Raw genomic sequence first — 22,693 nt, 5'->3', positions numbered from 1 at the left:
AAAAATATCAGTGATTCTCAAGTCATTGCAAAAAATGAATAAATAAAAAAATAACATAAAAAGAAAAGAATAAAATATTAAGCTAGCCACCTATTTATAGAAGCAGAAGTTAAAATAAATAAAAACAGACCAATTAAGAAACATAGCTGGTCAATGGCTGATGCCTCATGATCTGATTAGAAGAATATTTCTGGCTCTTGAGCGGATTTTATTGGAGCTGCATCTCTAATCTCAATCCCTGTTTACCTCTTTCAGTTTAGTTTTCAAATACATTTTTTTAATAAAAAATAAACACACGTCTCCTTTAAATCCATTTCAGTTACGTCATGAGATGAACGCGGAAGTTCTTCAGCTGGGATACTTAGGTCTGTTTACATGTGATCTGGAATTTCGGTGAGTGTTACAGGAAGTATGAATGTGGAAAACAAAATGATTTTAAACATTTAGTGACAGGTTAGCTTTGATGCACTCCTCGCCTAAATCTCATTAAGTTTGTTTTTTTTTTTTTTTTGCTAAATGATGGTTAACATTAGCCAGTTAGCTTCATAAACAGGCACGGCGAGTTTCGGTTTCCTAGGTATCATATCGTCCTGCTTTCTGTGAGTTTGCTATAGTTAGACATGTTCGGGCTTTTCCTCAGCCTCAGTTGATTCCGTTGGATGTATTTCTTTTTTTTTTTTAATCTCTAAAACTTCAGCAAAGTTGATGTTAGAGCTTGGTGGAGTTCGTCGGCATGTTTCACCGCAACAAGATTTTTGCGCGGCGGGGAGCCACGGATAATACGCCGTATCCTCTGCCACGAGCCCCCTGGTATTCTGACTACCAACACTACCAACCTGAAGCTGCTAACAGGTGAGCCCAACGTAGGAAAACGCTGAACAGGTTCACAGTACAATTGTTTTTCCAATGTTGTCCAAGTTATCCAACCAAGCTCCCATTTCCTTCAGTCCCTGTGTTTCTCTATAGGTTACAGATGGCAAACAGATAGCTTCCCATATTTGGGTTTGCCCATCATTTGCGCACAATCTTCAAACAGGGGTCTTTTCTAGCACACGCATCCATATGCGGATGTGACTCACTGTCTGTGTGTTTGTCTTGTTTTGCACCAGAGAGCCAAAAACAACCAACAAGACAAAAAAAGTGACACTTTCACTAATCCCTCACATATACAGTTGAAAAAAAAATGGTTACTTGTTTGATATTTTATGCTCTGAATAATAATTTATCCATTCTCTTTTTTCCAGCTTTAATTTTCTCAACATAGAGCGGTTGCCTCCTTATGCGTGGCAGCCTTCACCGCCCACCTTTGCAGCCTTCCCTCCGCCCCCAGCCGGTGTAATCCGTGGGCGCAAGTAAGTATCCTTTGTTTGGAACTGAGTGACCTCTGCCCATGCTGACCTTTGCTTCTTGCAGGAGGCACCGCAACGAGTACAATGCCCATGCTGTCAAACGCCAACGCCTCAACCCGTCGCCGGCCTCCTCTCCAAGATGGATTCCTCATAATAACCTGGCAGTGGGAGAGCCCCCAATGTTCGCCCCAGTGGGGTTTGAACACTTCCATTCCAGTCCGCCGATCACAGAGGTGCTCTCCGAACCACAAAACCTAACGAGCCTTCAGGTCTTCGTCAAGGACAAGGTAGACCTGATCTTTGTAAAGTCTGGAGATGTTTCCATTAAGACATGATTAGTCTCAGTTAGTGTTGAATGTGTTTGTGCGTCCAGCTGAGTGGTCAGATGGTGGAGCTGTTTGAGGCCTGCCAGCAGCAAACTTCGGATCTGGACAGGAAGGAGGCGTGTCGAGCTCGGCTACAAGGAGACATCCAGAAACAATTTCCAGGTTTGGTTCAAATGGATTTAATTGTCCTTGTACTTTGTCGTCGTCTTTTTTTAAAAATTTTCATTAAGTGTGTTTTTGTCAGAGTCACGGCTGTACCTGACCGGATCTTCTATGAGTGGACTGGGTTGCCGGAGCAGCGATGCCGACCTCTGTCTTGTGATTAAGGGAAATGTACGTTTGCATCAACCTTACGTTGTTTGTTTTGATCCAAATGACAAATAATTTCCTGCTTCAGAGACGCTGCCGTCCAATGGATGTCCTTCGTCAACTGCATAAGGATTTCAGATCACTCTGTAAGGCAATATAATTTTACATTTTGTTCTAAAACCATCTTGTCTTTCTTCTGTAATCTTTTAATTTTACTTTATCTACTGTATTTCTTCAGTGCCTGAAGAAAAAATTCTTCAAAATATTCACCCCCTTGAACTTTTTCAAATTTTGTAAGGTTACATGCTCAAGACCTTATGTGATATTAACCATAAGGTATTGAATGGATCTGCTGTGGAATTCAAAATGTTTTACAAATAAAATATGAAATGTCTCCACTTTTATATTCACTATCCTTCTTCTGTGATGCTTTGAACTGATGAATACTTTCATCAGTTCAAACTGATAGATATTTTAAATGTTATTTTTGTCTTTAAACCACTAGGAGGAGCTGTTTACCTACTTTAAAGTTCTTTGAGGTTCTCACAAAATCAGCATCTGTAAGTCTCATAATCTCTGTTTTGACGTGTAGCATATTTGGCGAGGATTCAGCTGATTAAAGCTAAAGTTCCCATCCTCAAGTTCAAAGAGAGAAGCAGGTAGGAGCCGTAAGTTACTTGCTTGTGTTTGTATCACAGTTTGATCCTGAATGAGTTTATGTCCATCCTAATCCTCCCCACGTTAGTTTTCTGGAGTTCGACCTGAATGTCAACAACACGGTGGGCATCAGAAACACATTCCTGCTGAGAACCTACGCTTACGGTGGGTGAAGTGGTCAGCAGTGCCTTTTACCTGCAGCCAGCATTGTGACTGGGAAAGAGTCTCTTGGCTAACTGTGTTTTTGTTGACTCCTGCAGCCGACATCAGGGTTAGGCCCCTGGTCCTGGTCGTGAAGAAGTGGGCGGGGCACCACCAGATCAACGACGCCAGCAAAGGAACGCTGAGCAGCTACACGCTGGTGTTGATGGTGCTTCACTATCTCCAGAGTCAGTGAAGCCGCACATGCAGAAAAAGCCGACGTTTACTTTGTCTGTTCAGACATAAGGCCTGTCTTAACTTCTACAACTTCCTGTTTTCTTACCAGCTCTTGAACAACCTGTCCTCCCATCTTTTCAAAAGACTCACCCTGTAAGTGTGAACTGCCTTTTTATCAGATTTTGCGTCTAGTAAACTCAAATTAAGTCATACTAATGTATTTACATCAGTGGGTTATGTCTAGGTTTTAACTGTGACCCTCTTGTCCTGCGCCCTGATTTTTAGGAGTGTTTTGATCTGCTCATGGATATAGACGAGGTTCCAGACGGACCCAAACACGTCCGGCTCTTCACCTCAACAAACCAGTTGTCTCTGGGCGAGCTGCTGCTGGGCTTCCTCAGATACTACGCCACGCGGTTCAGGTATCGGAGCTGAAGTGAGGCTCATGGACCCGTGCTCATTTTCTCGCTCCCGTTCCTCATCTCGTTCTTCGTCTCTCCCTGCCTACTTTTTCCTCCCCTCTCGACTCTTCCGTCTGTCCTCACCTTCCTGCATCCTCCAACTCTCTGGTTTTATGTTTCTGGCTGAGGGGCAGCAGCAGGTGGGACCTTTGGCCTTATCCAGCACTAACATGACATACATGATCCGTGTATTTGCAGAATGTGCCAAGCCAGGTTTGAAAAGTTGAACTAAAAACCTGCTGCATGACCGCACGTTGATTGATATTTGTACAGGATCAGAACAAGCCATATAATAATTTACTAAAACCTCCTTTAAAGATGTACAAAAAAAAGCAACTTTAGAATAAAAGTTCATACTTTTAAGAAAGTCCTCCTTAAATTTGAGAGCATTCATTGCTTTCCGTAAAGATCCAGTGTTAAAAAAAAATTTTTTTTGACATCAGTAGCATTGATGTTAGTATTTCACACACCCTCTGTTACCAGCAGGATGGTACCTGATCTTTTCCTTTAGCGTTTGCCATTATTCTCTCTAGATCAACCAGTCCTGCATCATCTCTTATGTTTTCTTTTCCTCAGCTTTCTACAGGATTTAGGTCTGAGCTCTACGGACTAGGATTCTCTTTAGAGAATGTTCATTTTGTATCTAAGGAACTACTTCTGTGCTGATTTGGTCTTTTGTTTTGATCAGTTTTATTCTCATTTGACCAAAGCACAAAGTTCAAGTTAAAGTGCCAGTTAAATTTTGCAGGCTTGCAATCAAGTGTTTGGCATGTGAACCACGCCTCTTTGCTACACTTTTCTAACAGTGGGCAATGGGAATTTTTATTTATTTTTTTAACCATTTTTTCCACATACTTGAGTCCTAACCTGACCTTGTTTGTCACAGTTTAGGTTATTTTAAGCTTTTAAATTAATTGAGTATATATTTTCCATACCCATTTCCTGACTTATAGACGTCAACACACATTTTCCTTACTTGAATGGCACATTCCCTTTTCCTTCCAACCTTTAAGCGTGGTTTAAAGAAAAAGACCTCTTTGTCCTTTCATATTCACACATAAAGTTATGGAGTCCCTAGAAACTCTGATCAGCTCATCGTTTAGGCTAAATTTAACAAAATGGTTCAATAACATTTATTTTGTGAAAAAAAAATACATTTCTTTCTTAATGGCAATTATTTTTCCTAATGAACAAATTTACTCAATCTAAAGGCTGGATTTTCAAAGCTTTTCAGTGTGAGATCATTCTGCTGAAATAGAAGATGAAGTAAAGCGCATGGCACCTTTTAAATTTTTATGCAAGTGGAAGAAGCTCATGTGAACCTGGAGAGTTTGACCATCCGCAGACCTTGTAGTCTGCTAACCGATGCTGAACGATAACGACTGCGGCCATGCTGCCAGATCGGCCCTAACAGCAGCTGCGTTGTGATTTGATGTGTTGCAGTTGGGACAAGCAGGTGATCTCTGTGCGCCAGGCCACAACTTTGCCCAAGACCAATTCTAAAGAGTGGAGAAACAAATTCATATGTGTGGAAGGTAAACATTTATATGGCCGTGCCAGCCGTGCTGCGGGGCTCACGACTAAAGATGAATTTCAAATCTGACATTTTATTTCTCATGCTTTGCAGGCTAAAAATGCAACTAAAGTTCAAATCCAAAAATCTCTAGATCTTGTTATCCAGACAGAACTGAACGCCAGAAATGTTCTTTGTCAATTTTCTGTTTGTTTTAATTATTTAAAAGTTAAAAATTTCAATTAATTAGAATAACATCAAAAAGTAAATTTCATTGCAGTACTTTGTTTCAAAAAGTAAAATTCTATTGTTTTATCCACATTTATCTTACACAGAATCTCCTGTTAGCTTTGGTGGTTTCATCTTTATAGGTAAAGAAAACCCAACATTTGGTTTCTCAGAAAATTACTGGATACCATTTGGGCAAATAAAGGCTTTTCGGATACAGAAATCTTAAATTATGGCCTGAACAATCACGAGGAAGTTGTGAAGAAGAGCGAGTCGCAACATGTCATTGCATAAAATGGCCTTTTATAATGTAGTATCTAAGCAAATTAATAGAAAGTTATGTGGAGGAAAAACATTTGTTATGCCTTAGCTGAAACCTGAAATTAGTTTGACTGGAATAAAGGAACCTTTAGATGATGATTGATTGCAATAAACCTTTAGTTTAATAAATAGTAAAATAAAGGAAAGACAGATTTATTGACATTTATGCATGTTACATACAGACCGCTTTCACGGTCTGTATTCATAGTGAAAATCAAGATCAACATGTAAACTGTAATATAATATAAAGAAAAAATACTAACACGATGTGGTGGTGGGAGGAGCACCCACCACACTTGCGTCTCTGAACATTATCAGATTTTTAAAATTAAAGTTCATTAAACTGCAGAATGACATTTTATTGTGGTGTATTTTAGTTACCATGCATTTATGAATAGAATTTAAAAAATCTAATTATTTAGGTCAGTCAGAACTGACTCAACATAAACAAAGTGACATGAAGCATCACCATGAAATCTGTTTTTTTATATATATATAGTAAATCTTTCCGTTTCAGAGCCTTTCGAGGGGAGTAATGTTGCCAGAGCCGTCCATGAGAAGACCAAGTTTGATACCATTAAAAAGTGCTTTTCTGAGGTAGATAACATTCATCAGGACTCCTTAAATTGTTCTCTGTTCTTAACCAGATTCCTGATCTTCTCTCCTCTCTCTCCCTGCCAACGCAGTCGTACCAGATACTGAACGAGAGGAAGGACCTGGTCTCCATCCTGGCGTTGAGAGCCATCATCAATGAGGAGTTGGCGACGAGATGAGCTGACTGGCCTTTCGATGGAAAACATCGGAGTTGTACAGAGGAAAGTTTCAGCAGCACAGACTCAGAGGAGAGGAGGACTTAATGTTCTTTACGGTTGAATGTTTTTGCCGCCACATTTGTGCAATTTCTGATGCTACTGCTATCATAGCAAAAAGAAAATAAACACTGAGTGGAGGTAAACCAGAACACATGAAGGCCACCTCCAGTGGCTGAAAATGGAGAATCGGAGCAAGATAATTTTTTTTTTTTTATATATATATACAGCTGCTACTTTTTTGCTTTCCTGGAGGGAAGTGATATTTTCTCTCATGTAAGGGCTTTAGTGGAACTGACAGCATTTAGGTTTAACATTGTCTTCTCTCCTGAGTTTATCCTCTTTTTGCAGCTGTTCTCAACATCATCCTTCTGAAGACAATTATTTGAATCTGCATTATGCCGGCGATTTCTATAACTTAGTGATGTCGAAGCCTTTTTTCTATTTTTATAAGAAATGTTGATTTTTGTTATGTTGTTGTTATGTTCAAAACATGTTGACATGTTTTTTTTTTCTCTCCTGCTGCATTAAGTTAATGATGCCCTGCGTTTTCTCCTGAGCTCTTCTGTGATGTTTGAGTTAAAACGACCACAAAGAGCTCATCGTTGAAACTGTTCTCCTGGATTTTACAGTTCTTGAGATCGTCCCTCCTCATGTGTGACTTCTCTTCCAGCTGTCGTTAAGGGTTTGAGTCTCAGATACTTTCTAGTTTTATTTGGGCAAACACATCAGTTTACATTTTAAAGAATTTGAATATATATATTTTTTGCTGTTTGCTTTTGTTCTTGCTGTTGATTTCCATTTTTCTGGAAATCAAACGCAAAAGCACATTTGTGCTTTGTAGAGTTTTATTGTTTATTTAAAAAAAAAAATCTCCCAGGACATATAAGTATTATTTTTTTTGTATAAACTAAAGCTATGCTAGTAGAAGTGCCAAAAACAATTCGATACATTTGTGTATTTCACCAACTACATGGATGATGATGCAAAGTTGCTCAGTCTGGTTTCCACAAAATGGGATGACTGTATAAAGTCAAAATAAACATATATCATTACAGTGATAAGATAAAGTGTTTTTATTATCTTCTCAACTGCTGCTCCAGACTGCATGGGGACATCTTAACAAAACCAGGCTACTAAACACACAATATGTAGATATTTATAGATATAATTTGATAATGACCCACCTTTAACAGGTAAAGTGTCATGAAAATGTATTTTTTTATTTTTTGGCAACACATTTTAGATCTTTAAATACATTTTAATATCTGACAAAGATAACAGTAGATGCGCAAAATAGTTTTAAATGAGTATTTTGTTTAAGGTTACAAGTTTCCCCAATCTAGCAGTTGTATTAACTCTCAAAATGTCTCATAGAATAGAATATAAATACCCTTTATTGTCCACAGAGGGGAACTTGACAGGCGATCAAACATGTAAATATCCTAATGGTCACAAGCTGATGTCCATATTTCTCCTTCAGGTTTTTCTTTTAAGGGACCAAGTTCATCATTCCATTTGCTACAAGTCAGTCATGTTTGTCTGAATATTTTAATAAAATGTAAGAGGAACCTTTATGTTCTCTTTGATCACCATTGGATTTGGCTGTAGAACACATCAACACTGCTCTTAATTTAGGCCAGAGGTGCTTTAGATATTGTTTTAAGTTCTTTTGTAATATCCTGGAAAAGTTGTAGACGCTCTCTTGATAACCCAGCAACTCTCAACTGGATACTATACGTATCAACTGGTCTAAACGCCAATAAAATGCACCAAAGTTTGTCACTGTAACTTGACAAAAGGTGAACAGTTTAAAGAGTTATGAATACTTTTGCATGGTGCATTGTGTCTGAGGAAAGGTAATCTTATGAGTCATCATCTGTCGAGTTAGTTCACTCAGTTAGTTGATTGTTTCTACTTATGGTGGTTTGACGGCTTATTAAGCCTAATTTTATGACTCCAGCATAGTGCCAGCAATGTTAGGTGGCAGATATGTTACGAAACATGTGCCTGCTTTTGAGAAGTACCCCATCTCACCAGCAGCAAGGGGACCAGAGGTACAGTTTCAGCACAAGGCCTATTTATAACTTGGCAAACGGGGGTTTTGAATTTAAAGCTATATTACCTCTGTTGGCCATGAGCCACTGGACCTCACAAGGGTGCAGCGTCATAAAAGACTTGTTCTACCAACTGAAAATCTGGGTCTCTGTTTCAGGCCACCTGAAGGTGTGTTTATCTTAATTAACTAATTAGTTATAGCCTTTCTTTATGTCTCCTTTGCCCCTCTCTTATCTGCACTCCCCTGTTTTCATACCCCACGCTATTTCTGTCCCTCTCTGAGTCAGAGACGAAGCTCACAACTTTGAATGACACAAACAGACAGACCAACTCCCAATTCGGAGTAACTGTAGTCTAAAACACACAAAAGATCGAACCTCGGAGAGCTTAAAGCAAGATAACCAGAGAAAATTGCCAAAATGGAGGAATCTGAAAGTCTGGACTCTGAAATGACTGAGCTGCAGGAGTTTCAGGATGAAGCTCTCAGCCAGGATGATGAAGATGAAGTGGAAGAACTCCAGAACAGGTACTTTTTCAGCCTGATTTACTTGCTGACAAACTTCACCAATAGGTCATTTTGTTTTTGTGTTGAGAGGTTTCTCCTATCTTTGCAGATGAAACACCAGTGTTTTCAATTTGTTACACATTACTGACTTTTCCAAAGAAGGAAAATATACAGAGCATTAATACTTAAATACCCAGTCAAGTTCTCTAAATGCTTGAGAACTCACATTGGGGTGCGTCAGCAACACTGACTCAATGTTTCACCTTTCATTTGTCATGCTTTGAATTGACCTTGCCTTGTCATAAATAATGGAGGACACTGGTATGTTGGGTATATCTGAGAAAGCCAGGTATTTCTTCTCGAGCATTACATGAATGACGTTTTGTGGACGTCACCTTACCGTAACCCAGCAAGGGACGAGGTGTATTCATAGCCCAGGGGACAGCTCAGGGTTTTTGGAGTATCGCTCACTTTGGCAGCCTGGCTCTAGACATCTGTCCCAACACGGCAGTTCTACAGTGCTCGAGTAATCCTCTTAAGAAGCAAAATTATGTGCTACCTTATTTTCACCTCATATTTGTCAAGCTGCAAGACATGAATCCAGGTCAGTGTTGATCAAATGTGTTTTGATTTGATTCATTAGTTTGTTCTCTGCTCGGATTTCCAAGAGCAGAGCCAGAAAGATCTCCTCTTGCACTTGAATGGCACAAACAGCCTGCTCTCCTGCCTCTGACTCTGTTTCTCTCTTTTTCAAGTCTGCGAGAAGTCATCCAGGACCAGTCCGTGAAGCCCAAACTCCAGTGCCTCATGGTGGACCCGTCTTTTTCCATGGTGACAGTTCAGAGTGAGGACAGTGGTATCATTTGGGAGACGGCCTCCAGCCGTTGCTCTACACCCTGGGCATCGGAGGCGAGCTCCACTTCTGAGGCTTACAGCATGGAAGGCTCAGGAGGTGCGGGGAAGATCACCATTGTCTTCGATGAGGACAAAGTGGTCCGAAGGAGGACGAGATCCGGGGGAAGAAGCAGCAGGTTGGGAGACCGGCTAAGCCGACCTGGTAGTTCAAGATCAGCTTCGGCTTTGGGAGTACAGAGACCAGAGATGGCAGAAGTTTCTCTCCCTAACATCAAAGAGGAGAAAACACCAACAGAGGAAGACTTGGAGGAGATAAAATCCAAAGATCAGCAGCTGTTTAGTTTGATATGTGAAGGATATGAGATTCTCAACATCAGAGTGCCATCCAAACTTCCCACTGTGGATGAAGAGGAGACTACAGACCTGCAGGACAATTTGTCTTATCTAGACCAGACTCCAAAGATCAGGTCCAGAAACCAGCATGACTGGGCACATCACAGGGACCAGATGGGAGCAGAGCAGACACCGGATCATGCTGAGGTAAGTAGCTGAGATATTTTTATTTTCACTTTATTCATGCTGCAGATCTAAACATGAGAAAGTCTTTCTGGGTTTGAGTCATCTCAATCTCTCAATAGGCCTCAAAAGAAACTTCACAGCCATCGCCGGACAAACTGCTTGGATCCACAACGTCAGAGACAGAGAGCATTGCTGACATTGACTACATCGAAAAGTTCACCCTTTTGGATGTGGCAATACCTGGAGAGGAAGCTCCACAGCTACAGCAAGAGGAAGAGAAGTCGCCTGGAAAAGCCCAAATGGAGCAGCAGGAATCCTTAAAGGAGGCAACCGAGGATGGTGCGTCTGTGTCCGAAGACTCTTTTGTGTTTGTCACAGATGCTGACATAGTTGGGGAACACCTGGATGAGGTCTTCTATGGAGAAGGACCTCCCATAGAGGCACTGAAGGAGAAGCAGGAAAGCATTGAAAGGATGAGATCAAGACGTGAGAGTCAGCGATCAATGATGGATGGTGGTTTGGTGTTGTTTGAAAGTGAAGAGACCATCCTTACTCCTATTTTTATCTCCCCGGGGCCCCCCAAGATCATTGACCCCATTCTCCTGGAGGAGCCCACTGCCATGTCTTTCATGTACTCAGACCTCTATGAGGATGCTGTGGGGGAAAAGAGAAGGAGTGATGAAGAGTACTCAGAGGCAGAGAGTGTGGTGTCTGAGAAATCCTACAAGAGGCGGCTGTCAGATTCAGATGAGGCGGATGGGTACCTGGAGAAGTTCAGGCTGAAAGATGAAACACCAGCGGTGGACGTTCAGTCACAGTCATCAGAGGATAAGGCTGGGGGGAGGATGATGTGGCCACAGAATAAGTTTGAAATGACAGGATGCTTAATCAGAGCAGCAAAAGATGAAGAAGAGGCAGAAATTATAAAAAGCGATGAAGTGGAGACACAGGAGGAGCGTGAAATACTTAAAGAGAAAGAGGAACATCAAACAGAAACAGAAAGAAAACAATCATCAGTGAGACGCCATGATGAAGGTTTAGGGGAAATCCCAGAAGAGCCATGCCAGGTGTCTAAATCAGTGGATCAGAAGGAGAGTAAACAAGAGGAACAGGCAGTGGAGCCAAGCACAGAAAAATCAATCGAAACTCCCCAGATGGAAACAAAAGTGAATGAAACTTCACAGGGCAGAGATGAGACGGTCACTGACCAAAGTTTTACTGAAACAGAACCGCCATGTGAGCCACAAAGAGAGGCTGAAAACGTGTCTGGGCTTCCTGGGGTGACACCAGACACAACACCATCCACTCTACCTGAGAGCAGAGTGGATCCTCCAGCCAACACTGAACCCACTGTACTGTCAGAAACCAGGGAAAGGAGCTCGTGTGAAGAAGGAGCCCCTGTTGAGCCAAAGATGGAGGCTGCTGATGAGAAATATCCACCTGAAGTAGTAGCTGAAATGAAAGAAACTAGAGTTGCAACACTCACCTCAACTGAACTCCTCACAGAATCAAAGGCACCCTCTGAAGTATCTGTGCATGAGAACAAAGAAGCAGTGTCTGCAGATGCGGTCCCTCTAGAAGTCATCACTGACTGTGACTGCGCAGTGCAAACAGTGGAGGAGGTGATGGAGAAAGCAATGGGTGACGAAGAGATCCAGAACCAAGTTAAGACTGATGTACAGGAGGTCATAGAGGCAATACCGCTTGCTCCTGAGGCAGAAGATCATCTCAAGCCCCTAACAGAGGAATTTTCTGAGCAGAGTAAGCCTGCAGCTGTTGATCTGGAGTCTGGTGTTGACACTGAGACTTCAGGGGAAATAACCCAACCTGCAAAGCCCAAAGAAACCAACAAACATCACCAGACGGAGCAAGAAAACACAACTGACTGTGAATCAGACAACCTGCAACAAACAGCAGAATCCACAACTAGACTGTCTGGAGAGGACGTAAGGACCTGTGTGCAGGACGTAGTGAATATAGGTGATGAGTTAATCCTCCTTGTTCCCAAAGGACAGGCTGTAGAGATGGACATACAGATTGATCAGTGGTCAGAGGACATTATTAAAGAGATGGTTTCTACTCCTGAACCTGACATCTCATCTGAAGTTCAGGCACCGGAGCCTCAAGTCGAAGAAGAACCAATAGTCGCAGAAATAGAAGAACTTTCCAGTAATGAGTTGGACATGAAGCCTTTAACACCTGCACCAGAAGAAGCCAGCACTGAGGACCTGGAGAATCAAGAGGACAAACTCACCTACTCTCTGCTGAGAAGTTTCACTCCTCAGGAGGATTTATCTGAGCTTTGTGTAGATGATGTACATGCAGAAGAATCAGAACAAAAAACAGATCTACGGGAGGTGGAGGACAAACCAGAAATAAACCTTCCTCAAGAGGAAGCAGAGCCTTGTCTTGATCTGCACAGTGAAGATGCAGAACAAATTAAGGAGGAAAGTGACACAGTTGTTGTTGAAAGTAAGGAAGAAGCGGTGGATGACTTTGGGTATGAAGTGATCGGAGAGGAAGATGCAAAAGCTATTCTTGAATCTGCAAACCAGAGAGAAGAAGAAGATGAAGATGATGAGTCCCATCAGAGACCTGAGCAGAAGATGGAGATGGAGGTAGAGAAGGACGAGCTCAATGAAGCAGATTATGAAATTATTGATGCAGAGGAGGAGAGTCAGGCCCGCCTGGCCGCGGAGCTGCAGGGCATGGACTGGTTCTGTCACACCTGTGGATGTCTGCTGCTAGAGGATCAGTGCAGGTCTGCAGAGCATCTCGACCACCAGGTCTGCTCAGTGGAAAAGGCCTATGAGGATGTCAAGGTCAGTGAAAGGGGTTAAACCTTGGATATGAAGTTATTTGGGGCTAGATTTGCATTTTTCTACTTTTTGACAGCAGGAAGACAAAAGACAGAAAGTGTCCAGATTACATCAGATGTCCTTCATTAACATGAATCCATGCAATATATTAAAAAATAAAAACTAGGCTGCATGAATCAAATGTTGTTTTGTTGTTCAGATATGTTTTGCCCACATATCTGATTATGTTTTGTAAACTCAAAGTAAAAAGCCTAACAGCTCATATCTCACATATCAGTCAGTGTTTTGCCCAAAGAAAGATATTAGGATTAATAATTTTGAATTAGTTTCTCCACTGACTCAACTGTTAGTTGATCATATTCGTATCCAATAAAATGTGGGTTTACATTCAAAAGTTCGTGAACATTTTTAATTGTAAATTAAAAACAAAGTATTTCGGAAATAAGGAAATGTATTGTAATTTATTGTCATAGAGTAGTATAAAAAGGTTATTATGTATCTTTTTTATGTGGTATATGCGCAGATATGTGTCTCTTTTACAATAACCAGAACACTGAAGTTCTCTTAAGTTATTTTTTTCCGTTAATGTTTGTCCACATCCATCAGTACTCGACACACAACTTTCCCAGGATTTGCTATCTGTTAAACTCCAATTGACTTAGTTTAAAACATGTAAAACTATAGCTAAGACTAGCAAATTAGATTAATGCAAGCAAATGATAATGGTTGGGGGGGTTAACATTTCTTTTTACAACCTTTGACTATTTGAAAAGGGTGATAAAAGGTCACGTATTGCTGGTGGAGGTTCCCGCTATGGAGTTTAGTCTTCCAAATTTTGTTTTTACAGAATCCCACAAAAAGGCTTTTTTCCCCTTCAGTGTCAGCTCTGTACAATTTGCTCTTTATTTAAAAATGAATGTGGCCCGTTGAGGGAGTAGTCCTCTTGCAACCAATAGATTGTGGGTTTGATTCCAGTTTCCTGCTCTGCAACATGAGAAAGTGACTCAGGGCAAGGCACTCAGCACCCAGATTGCCTGCCAATCTGTGTATCAGTTTATGAATGCGTGCATTTGTGAGTGTGCATGTAAACGCAGCTCCACTGGGTGCTTTTAGTTGTTAGCATATTAGCTCTTTCTAGCTTCTCTCAATGTATAGTTAAAATAGTTAGCAGGCCTCTTTAAACCCACAGCTGGAGACTGAGGTCAGCAAAACAAGCTCTCTTCTGATTGGTCCGTTTGAACAGCCGCTATCCAATCAGTTCCAGGTGTTTATATTGTAAAATGGAAACTCAACAGGCACATGCAGAGAGCGGTTGAGTTTTATGTACAATCTGGATGATTTTGCATTGGAAATGCAAAATATTTTCTTCTATTGTACAAACGCTTTTTCAGGCATTTTTGTTGCGCAATGCTACAATGAATGGAACAGAATATAATCGGCCTTTTTGCTTTCTGACAAGCTGAAATCAAACTGCAGTTTTGTTATCACACATTTCCTTTACTTTATTACAACATGGGTCAGTAATGTGCATATTAGCAGGGCTACGTTTCACATAATTCACAAGGCTTGAGTTACTCAGATATAAATCGTCCACTGACCCTGTGAGACTCTCAGACTGCAGCCAGCACATTGACTTGTTATGATGCAAAGCTCCACTTTGATGGATGAAAAGGCTCGGCGTGACATTAGGAAGCAGAGACTGACATGCGATCTGTTCACCCACTCTTGTTTTCTGTCTCATGATCAGCAAGGCGTCACAAAAAAAGTGTTTTCATTTATGACTACACCTTCTAACGATCAGAGAAAAGGATTTTGCGTGTAACTGAGAATCCGCAAAAGCTTCGACTTTGCAAAACTGCTCCACGAAACGTGACCCTGCAATCAGCCTTTTCCAATTGCATCCCTGCTACATTTCATCGTGTAATTGAGAGTAAATGAAAGAAAGGGAAGCTGATGCGAACTTATAATTTCCAGATGATATTTGAACCGGGCTGAGTGTTTATGTGACGCCGTATTTATCTAAAACTCTTGACAGCTTGACAGCGATTGAGGAAAAGATCAAACGTGCAACGCAGCGGAAAGAAGTGCAGCCCATTCAGACCCTCCACATAGCAGAAAACCGATCCCGACAAGTTAACCAAAACAACTCAGCAAATCTGAATCCGGGCCAGTTTTCTGAGGCCAGAATGGACTCTCCCCTCCCTCGCCTCTTAACACAGGCAGAGAGAGCAGGCTCACTCATTCAGGGTAGCCTGTGAAGACGCTTCTGTGGACTCCTGCTGTCAGGGAGTGATCAGTGTCCGGAGCTTGAGCTCATTAAATGTGAACTGCCTGTTTTCGAGAGGTGACTGGGATTCCCGCTGCCTCTGCCCCACCCCGACGATTCAACTTAAAGCTACAGATGAGGATGGAAGCTGAAACACTTGGAACGGGTTCAGTCCTAGGAGGTAGCGCCGTTCGACAGTTTCTATACCCCTACCATTGGGATTTCATGTGACAACAAACACAAAGTGGTTCATAAAGATGTGCATTTGTATTCAGAGCCCTTTCTTTTTTGTCTTTTGTGGTACATCTCTATCAGATTTACTAGCATAAAGACAGAATGTTTTGCTGATTCTTCTTCACAACAAAGCTCAGACAGATTGGAGGCAAAGCATCTGTGAACATCATTCTTGAGCTGAAGATGCTGTAATGTTTACCATTCTATTTTAGCTCAGGCTGTGATTTTGTGTCATTTTCCTGGTGGAAGTCGAACCTCATCCCTCAATCTAAAGCCTCTGTCAGGTTTTGTTTCATGTCAGCTTGCATTTGCACCTTTCATCTTCCTGTCACCAGCTTCTTTGTTTCCGTTTATGAAAGACACAGTGCTGGCTCCACATGTTTCATGGTGTTGAAGGCGACATGCAGTGTTACTTTCACACCACATGGAGTTTTTATTTGGGCCAAACATGTTAAAATTTGGTCTCATGTAACCAAAACATATTCTTGTAGGGTTGCTGTGTTTTTCTACATGATTTATGGCAAAGTTGAAATTTGACTTGTCAGGATTTCCTTCTTGCTCCTCTTCCAAATGATCAGATTTGCAGAGGGTAAAATATGGGTATAAATAGGACATAGAGCCACTATATATTGTGCATATAACCTTGATTGTTCTTTTATGTGATGCTCATTACGACTCTGCACCTACCTTATTGTTCTCTTAGGTACAGAATATGTTTGATCTTGTCTGACAGGAGACTTTGGGTAGCTGGATCTCAGAGCTTCAAGCCAGATCAGAGAACATCGAGGACCTGGTGTCCGAGCTGGAGCTGGCCTACAACTCTGTAGAGGTACGGTGTTTTTAGCAGCTGGTCGCCGTGCGAGCCGGTGTAATCCAAACACGCTCTCTCTCTGTCTCGACTCTCCTGTTGTCCAGGACCAGTTCACGGAGAGCCAGGCAGCCATGCGGGCGCAGAACGAGGAGATGATGGCCCTGGTGATGGAGCAGTACAACACCATGTCCATCAGCATGGAGGAGGAGAAGAAAGCCAAGCTGGAGCAGCTCTATGACAAGATCGTCTCCTACCAGGAGAACATAGACTCGGCCAAAACCACTCTGGATACCACGGCCAGGGAGGCTGAGACGGATGCCAGAGTAAGTCCTGGACACTCGCTTGACTGGATTTATCGGTTTGGTAAATGATTCAAACGTTGTAACAAAGATCTTTAATCTTTTCTGCCACCAGTCGTCAGAAGACATTCACGCAAGGTATTTACACCGTTTCTTGCTCTGCACATGCAAAACTTGCTCAACTTATTCAGCTCCACAAGATACATTGTGTACTGATTTAATTTCCTCTGACATTTGCACCATTCAGACACTTAAATGACTTTTAAATTAAATATTTTGGCACTTTTTTTACAGTATTTTGTCTGAAGGGCACTTATTTCCCTCCTGTTTTGTTGAATCAATGAAAGATAACATTGATAGATGTATAACATTTTAGCACCACAGGGTGATTCCCGAAGAGCTACTAGCTGACAGCTTCCTTCTCTCAGGTCCAGTGTTAAATCTTTGCAGATTTTCTTTTTTGATAAATACTAAAAAACTCAAAGAGCCCAAAATAAAATCACTTTAACAGACTACGAAATGTCCGGCTTTCTGAAACTAAACCCAAACTAACTCATCCTGACTCCAAACATTTGTACGGACAGACTCCAAACTGCTCTGGACTCAGCCTTGACGCTGGAGCTGGGTCCTAAGGGACTGCTGGTGTTCGAGGATTACACCAAGACCAACTCCTCAAGCTCAAACCTCGCACAGCGCAAAGGGATTCCAGGTAGCTCTCTCTCTCTCTGCACATGAATCTTCTGCATGTCTCTGTCTGTGTTGCATTTGTTCCGGTTGCTGATGGTGTGATTCCCTCAGTGCCCCAGAGGCCCACTCTGCAGCCCCAGGAGCGCGGCTCAGCCTCTGGCAGCAGCGTCACTGTTTACTGGAAAGTCAGTCCAGGAGACATCATAGACTGCTTTCAGGTCTACTGCGTGGAGGATCCACAAGGAGGTGAGGACAGGGAGTTAGTGGCAAGTTAGAGTTGCCACTAACTCCCTGATCAAATCAGGGAGTTAGTTATTTTTAAAAATGTCTCTCTATATATATGTATATCTATATATATACTTCCATTGGTGGATTTTACTGCGTCCAGCTGTGTCAGAGGAATATCGCGTGACGGTGAAGGAGAGCTACTGCGTTCTGGAGGACTTGGAGCCTGACAGGAAGTACAAGGTGTGGGTGATGGCCGTCAACTACGCAGGCTGCTCTCTGCCCAGTGACAGACTCATCTTCAGAACAGGTCCGCACACATCTTGAAGTTTAATTTTCTTTTCATTTGGGCTGATAAAACAGCAGGATCTTTTTGTTTTAATTCTCTTATTTTTCTGCCGGAAAGAGCTTGAATTTTATATCCAGTGTTTTAAATGTGATTTCAAGCCTTCCTGCTGTTGTTTCTGGCAGCTCCGTCTGTGCCAGCGATCGACACAGAGCGCAGCAGCGTCATGTGGGACTCCGCCACGCTGAGGTGGAGCTCAACTAATCCGTCTCCAGGACTGAGTTACACTTTGGAGTACTGCCGACAGTATGAACTGGAGGGAGAGGGACTCAGGTGGGGGTCTCCTGGTGGGAATGACACACATCTTAAACAGTTCATTTCTGGTGCCAAAATATGGATGTTCCTCAAACAATTTTGTCAAATTACAGCCACAAACTTCTATGTAATTCACTGGGAATTTATCTCGGGGACCAACACAAAGTAGAAAGAAAATGATATGTAAAGTTTTTAATTGGTTTTACAAATACAACTCTGGGGGGAAACAAACGATGTATTTAGATCCCTCTATCATCCCGTCAACTCTGAGTTGCTTGATTCTGTTGAAGAAACGCATATCCAAAGCAAGATGCTGCCACCACCAGGTTTTGCAGTAGGGATGGTGCGTTCAGGGTTCGGTGTTTGTATAAAGTCCCAAAAGTTCAATTTTGGTCCCATTGGAGCAAGGTATGTTCTTCCATCCACATACATATATGACTTTAGTAAATTGAAAATAGCTTTTAGCGGCTTTATTTTAACAATAAATTTGTTCTTTATTGAACATAAACATCGGATTTGTGGAGTGCACAACTAATCGCCCTGCTGGATCGATACTGAGATTAAACTATTCATGGGTATCAGAGTAAAGGGCACTAATGACATGTTAAAGGCAAACTTTTAAGATTTTTTGCAAAAAAAACTGTCAAAACATTTTGTTTTTCTATTAATTACCAGTTTCTCAGTATTTCTCTTCTTTGTGATGGTCGATCACACTAAATGTCAATTAAACAAAGTGAACCTTTGTAGTTGTAACCCAACAAAAAGTGAAACATTTTAGAAGGTGTGAATACATTTGCAAGGCACTGTATCTTTACAGTGCAATTTTTTCTGTTACATTTTATTATAAAGAACATACATGTCGAAGCAATGCATGTGCTGCGTGTGGTTGTGTGTTTTCAGATCGATCACGGGAATCGAAGGGTGTGAGCAGACGGTCGTCCTGCAGCCGAATGAGAACTACCTGTTTTACATCAAAGCTGTGAATCAGGCTGGTGCCAGTGAGCAGAGTGAGGCTGCACTCGTTTCCACTAAAGGTACCAAAACCTTAAATCTCTGTATTTGTTTGTGGCTGTTTAATTTCTATGTAGTTTTGCTCACGTCTGTCTTGTTTTTAGGGACCAGATTCCAGCTGCTAAAGTCCTCTGCTCACCCGTCTCTGAAGCTGTCAGATGACCACGCCACGCTGCAGTACTCCCATGACGCTCACCACGCCACAAACAAGGAGTATGCTTGACCCAGAAACAGCTGCTTTTCGTAGCCTGTAGGGAAAATTTTATGTAGCCACAGTTTGTTTGTTTCCAGGTGTCTGTCCATCCTGGGTGAGTTGCTGCCTCCACGAGGGATCTACTACTGGGAGACACTGGTGTCAGAAAGTCCAGCTTACAGGCTTGGAGTAACGTGCAGTGCAGATAATCTGAAGAGCGCACTCGGGGAAACCAGCTCCTCGTGGTGCTTGAAGTGCAGTCCTGGACCATCAGGGTGTGCAAAGGAAAACCATTATTCATTATGAAGGAACTTCTTGTTATGATTGGAGTCTAAAGTCTTTACGCTCCTCTTTCTGTCCAGCTGTAGGTATCAGTTACTCCACAGCGACGTTCAGTCCTCCGTGTTTGTCACTGAGAGTCCTGAGCGAGTGGGAACCCTCCTGGACCACCAGCTGGGATGTCTGTCTTTCTACAACGCCCACAGCGGCCAGTTGTTGGGTTCCTTCCTGCAGCGCTGCGGCCAGCCCTGCCGCCCTGCTCTGGCCCTGGATCAGCCAGGCAGCTTGCAGGTCTGCATGGTGCCGGAAATACCCGAGTTTACAAAGGACAGCTTGCTCTGACACTCGCCTCGCTCACTGTAAGGTTTACGAAAAACACTGGACATTTATTGGTTTTATATGATCTCAGTTTGTAATGACTCAAAGTGATCACTGCTGGAGAATACCGTTAGTAACCTGATTATAAATGTGCGTTTTTTCTAAAACGCCTCGATCAAAACTGATTTCTTAGAAGCAAACTAAATTAAATGTGTTATTATATCTTATAGCAAAAGTTATAAACCTCCCCTTCGCACCAGACTGTGACAGCAATGTGACATAAAATCAGCCAGAATATGTCGCCCACAGTTTTAAATATGCTCCAAACCTCTGTGGTGAGATAGTCATGGGTCGGTGTCATGGTGACTAACTATCTGGGTTAGGGTGCTGCATGGAGCTGTGGTGGTTTAGCCGTGAAGTGTGGCCCAGACACACCTAAACGTCTTGAGCAACTGAGTTTGGAAAGGTGAGGTTGTGACACCAGCTAAATGGTGATAACTCAGCTGCAAAAAAAACCAACAAAAAAACAACAGAATGACTCCAAACTGCTGAAGTGAACAATTCACACTCTGAAAAACAAAACACTAAACACCCTCCCTCTTCTCGCTCTTCTTGCACAAAGAGCTCAACATGTGCAAAATGTGAAATTTGGATGCGCACACCTCCAAATTTCACATACCGTTTGACAGAGTTCGTGGGGATGAAATTTAGTTTCAAAATGTGTTTCTCTTGCTCCTCAAGACAACTCCTGGCATGTTCAGCAATGACGAAGGATGAGGATGAGGAAGAGGAAGAAAACATTATGACTGTAGTTCCCTCCCGACACATTATCACCAAAGTGGTGGTGGAGGTGCAGAAATCTTCCATGTAAAACCAATGTGATTAAATTTAGTGAAGCTGTTACAACTGTAGTCAAATAGTCTTGGACATTGGAGAGTCTCAGTGAGGGTGACCCAAGTTTCCAGATTATTTTGTTTTTTCAAGAGACAATGGAAATGCTGTGGTAATTTTGTAACGACTCATCCATGTTTGAGTTTTGTACTGTTTTAAAACCGTTTTATGTTTTTCTACGTTACATGATCTGGTGGGCATGTTGTTAAATCAAACATCGTTTGCATTTTGTGTATGTAGATCAGGGCTTCTCTTCTCAAAAGTACGACTGTAAGTTTATACTTCCAAGCTGATAGTTGCACCTTTCAAACTGTTTCATACTGTGAAGTTTTTGGTTGTGGTTCTTTGTTTGTTTTTTGTAAATAACCTTTTTAAACAGAAGTGGTGTCTCGTCAGCCTTATGTGTTACTGAAACTCTTATTTTTCTTATTTTGTAAAATAATTTCCTTTTGTGAAAAGTCTGAATATTTTCCATCGAAAAAAAAAAGAGATAGTTTTGTTGGTTTAACATCATTTCACCACTAGAGGGCCGCAACACGCCGTCTGCTGTAATGTTTCCCTGTACATTTTCCCTAGAAATCTCCTGCACTAAAAGAAATAATAAAACAAGGCCTGACTTCACTCTAAACCAGTACGATGAAAAGGACTCACACATTTGTAGAAACACTTCTACTTACTGATCTATTTCACTAATTCAAACTTCTATGTTAAAAAATAAAAAGGCCTTTTGAAGCTAACATCACCCAGTGTTGTACTTTTCCAGAGGCGACAATGTTCAGTTATTTTGCAGCCGCTCACACCTTTTCTAAGCGGGGAGAGAAAGTGGGACAGAGGAAGCCACACACATGCAACCTATCAGGACACTTAGTGGCCTCGGCTTCAGGAGTTGGACTGCTCTGCTGCTGCCTGACGTTTCTGAAATTATGCTTTCTGCCTTCCTGTAGGTGAGTGGCTAGGAGATTTTTGTTGGTATAGCTCAAGTAAAAATTAATGTTTTGTAACAGGGAACGGTTTTAGTTCAATTTTCTAGTTTTTCCTAAGAAAAGAATGAACACCTTGAAATTGATCACAGTTGGATCGGTCTACAATGCCTTGTGAAAGTATTCAATTCAAAGTACTTTTATACTATTAATCTCAAAGGGAAATTATATTCCTAGCCATTTAATGTATTGCAGCTCAGCCACAAGCCTCAGAGTATTTCAAAGAGATTTTACGCAATAAACCAACAAAAAATTGTGCTTATGGCAAAGTGGGAAGAAAAAATAAGTTTTTCCAACTAATAGTTGTACTCTGCCTCTATATTCCGACACGCCTAAATAAAATCCAGTACACACAGGGGGCATAACAGAAAGACCAGGGGAAAAGTAGCGGAGAAGTTCTTGCTATAAAACAACATCTCAAGCTTCAAACATCTCACATCTGAAAATGAATAGTGTGGAACAGCTGCACATCCACCCAACTGGTTGAAAACAAAAATCATTGCTAAAATAAAGCCAAGTTCAGTTTGGCTAAGTCATATATGGAAGACAGCAAAAGTATACAAGGTGTTCTTCTCAAGTAGGAGCAAAATGTAACTTTTTGCTCTTCATGCTACCATCGTACATCATGTTGAACACTTCAACATCACGCTGTGAGGAAGGATGTTTTTCTTTAGCAGGTCAGAGTTCATGGGTAGATAGTTTCAGCTAAATTCAGGACAATCCCTGTAAAAAACCCAATAAAAACACTCTGACATTTGTATTCGTAATGAACCCAAACATGAAAAATCTCT

At 41.6% G+C, this 22,693-nt stretch overlaps 2 protein-coding genes across 4 annotated transcripts; both read left to right on the top strand.

Moving 5' to 3' along the window:
- Nucleotides 1–319: 319 nt before the first annotated feature.
- papd4 (poly(A) RNA polymerase D4, non-canonical) lies at nt 320–7,408 on the top strand. 2 transcript variants are annotated; one of them, XM_014470594.2, is made up of 15 exons: nt 320–393; nt 698–852; nt 1,245–1,352; nt 1,414–1,636; nt 1,723–1,837; nt 1,920–2,008; nt 2,073–2,130; nt 2,577–2,643; nt 2,730–2,806; nt 2,902–3,030; nt 3,129–3,172; nt 3,305–3,441; nt 4,924–5,015; nt 6,060–6,139; nt 6,229–7,408. In XM_014470594.2, exons 2-15 carry the CDS (start codon nt 734–736, stop codon nt 6,313–6,315), a joined length of 1,425 nt encoding a protein of 474 aa, XP_014326080.1. In that variant the 5' UTR covers nt 320–393; nt 698–733; the 3' UTR covers nt 6,316–7,408. The 2 variants fall into 2 exon arrangements, with proteins under 2 accessions (XP_014326080.1, XP_023199937.1); XM_023344169.1 differs by lacking the exons at nt 6,060–6,139; nt 6,229–7,408 and having other exon boundaries at nt 3,305–3,455; nt 4,924–5,014.
- A 1,143-nt stretch (nt 7,409–8,551) lies between these two features.
- LOC102223474 (cardiomyopathy-associated protein 5) lies at nt 8,552–21,659 on the top strand. 2 transcript variants are annotated; one of them, XM_023344150.1, is made up of 14 exons: nt 8,552–8,935; nt 9,670–10,309; nt 10,408–13,110; nt 16,341–16,436; nt 16,523–16,741; nt 16,833–16,855; nt 17,302–17,426; nt 17,516–17,650; nt 17,793–17,939; nt 18,101–18,248; nt 19,131–19,264; nt 19,346–19,454; nt 19,533–19,709; nt 19,797–21,659. In XM_023344150.1, the coding sequence occupies exons 1-14, from the start codon at nt 8,829–8,831 to the stop codon at nt 20,053–20,055; spliced, it is 5,022 nt and encodes a 1,673-aa protein (XP_023199918.1). In that variant the 5' UTR covers nt 8,552–8,828; the 3' UTR covers nt 20,056–21,659. The 2 variants fall into 2 exon arrangements, with proteins under 2 accessions (XP_023199918.1, XP_023199919.1); XM_023344151.1 differs by lacking the exon at nt 8,552–8,935 and adding an exon at nt 9,385–9,518.
- The last annotated feature ends 1,034 nt before the right edge of the window (nt 21,660–22,693 follow it).

This window comes from Xiphophorus maculatus, chromosome 12, assembly GCF_002775205.1.
Source record: "Xiphophorus maculatus strain JP 163 A chromosome 12, X_maculatus-5.0-male, whole genome shotgun sequence".
NCBI classification, from domain to species: domain Eukaryota; kingdom Metazoa; phylum Chordata; class Actinopteri; order Cyprinodontiformes; family Poeciliidae; genus Xiphophorus; species Xiphophorus maculatus.
Note: the sequence above shows the minus strand (reverse complement) of the source record. Positions and strands in the feature narration are given on the sequence as shown.

What these genes read in the sequence shown, in the direction of transcription:
- papd4 (XM_014470594.2), top strand. Translation starts at nt 734, where the DNA reads ATGTTTCACCGCAACAAGATTTTTGCGCGGCGGGGAGCCACGGATAAT. An exon ending in GTCTTGTGATTAAGGGAAAT is followed by an intron (nt 2,009 to 2,072) that starts GTACGTTTGCAT and finishes TTCCTGCTTCAG; the next exon opens with AGACGCTGCCGTCCAATGGA. An exon ending in GCTGAGAACCTACGCTTACG is followed by an intron (nt 2,807 to 2,901) that starts GTGGGTGAAGTG and finishes TGACTCCTGCAG; the next exon opens with CCGACATCAGGGTTAGGCCC.
- LOC102223474 (XM_023344150.1), top strand. Translation starts at nt 8,829, where the DNA reads ATGGAGGAATCTGAAAGTCTGGACTCTGAAATGACTGAGCTGCAGGAG. An exon ending in AGGCCTATGAGGATGTCAAG is followed by an intron (nt 13,111 to 16,340) that starts GTCAGTGAAAGG and finishes CTTGTCTGACAG; the next exon opens with GAGACTTTGGGTAGCTGGAT. An exon ending in CACCACGCCACAAACAAGGA is followed by an intron (nt 19,455 to 19,532) that starts GTATGCTTGACC and finishes GTTTGTTTCCAG; the next exon opens with GTGTCTGTCCATCCTGGGTG.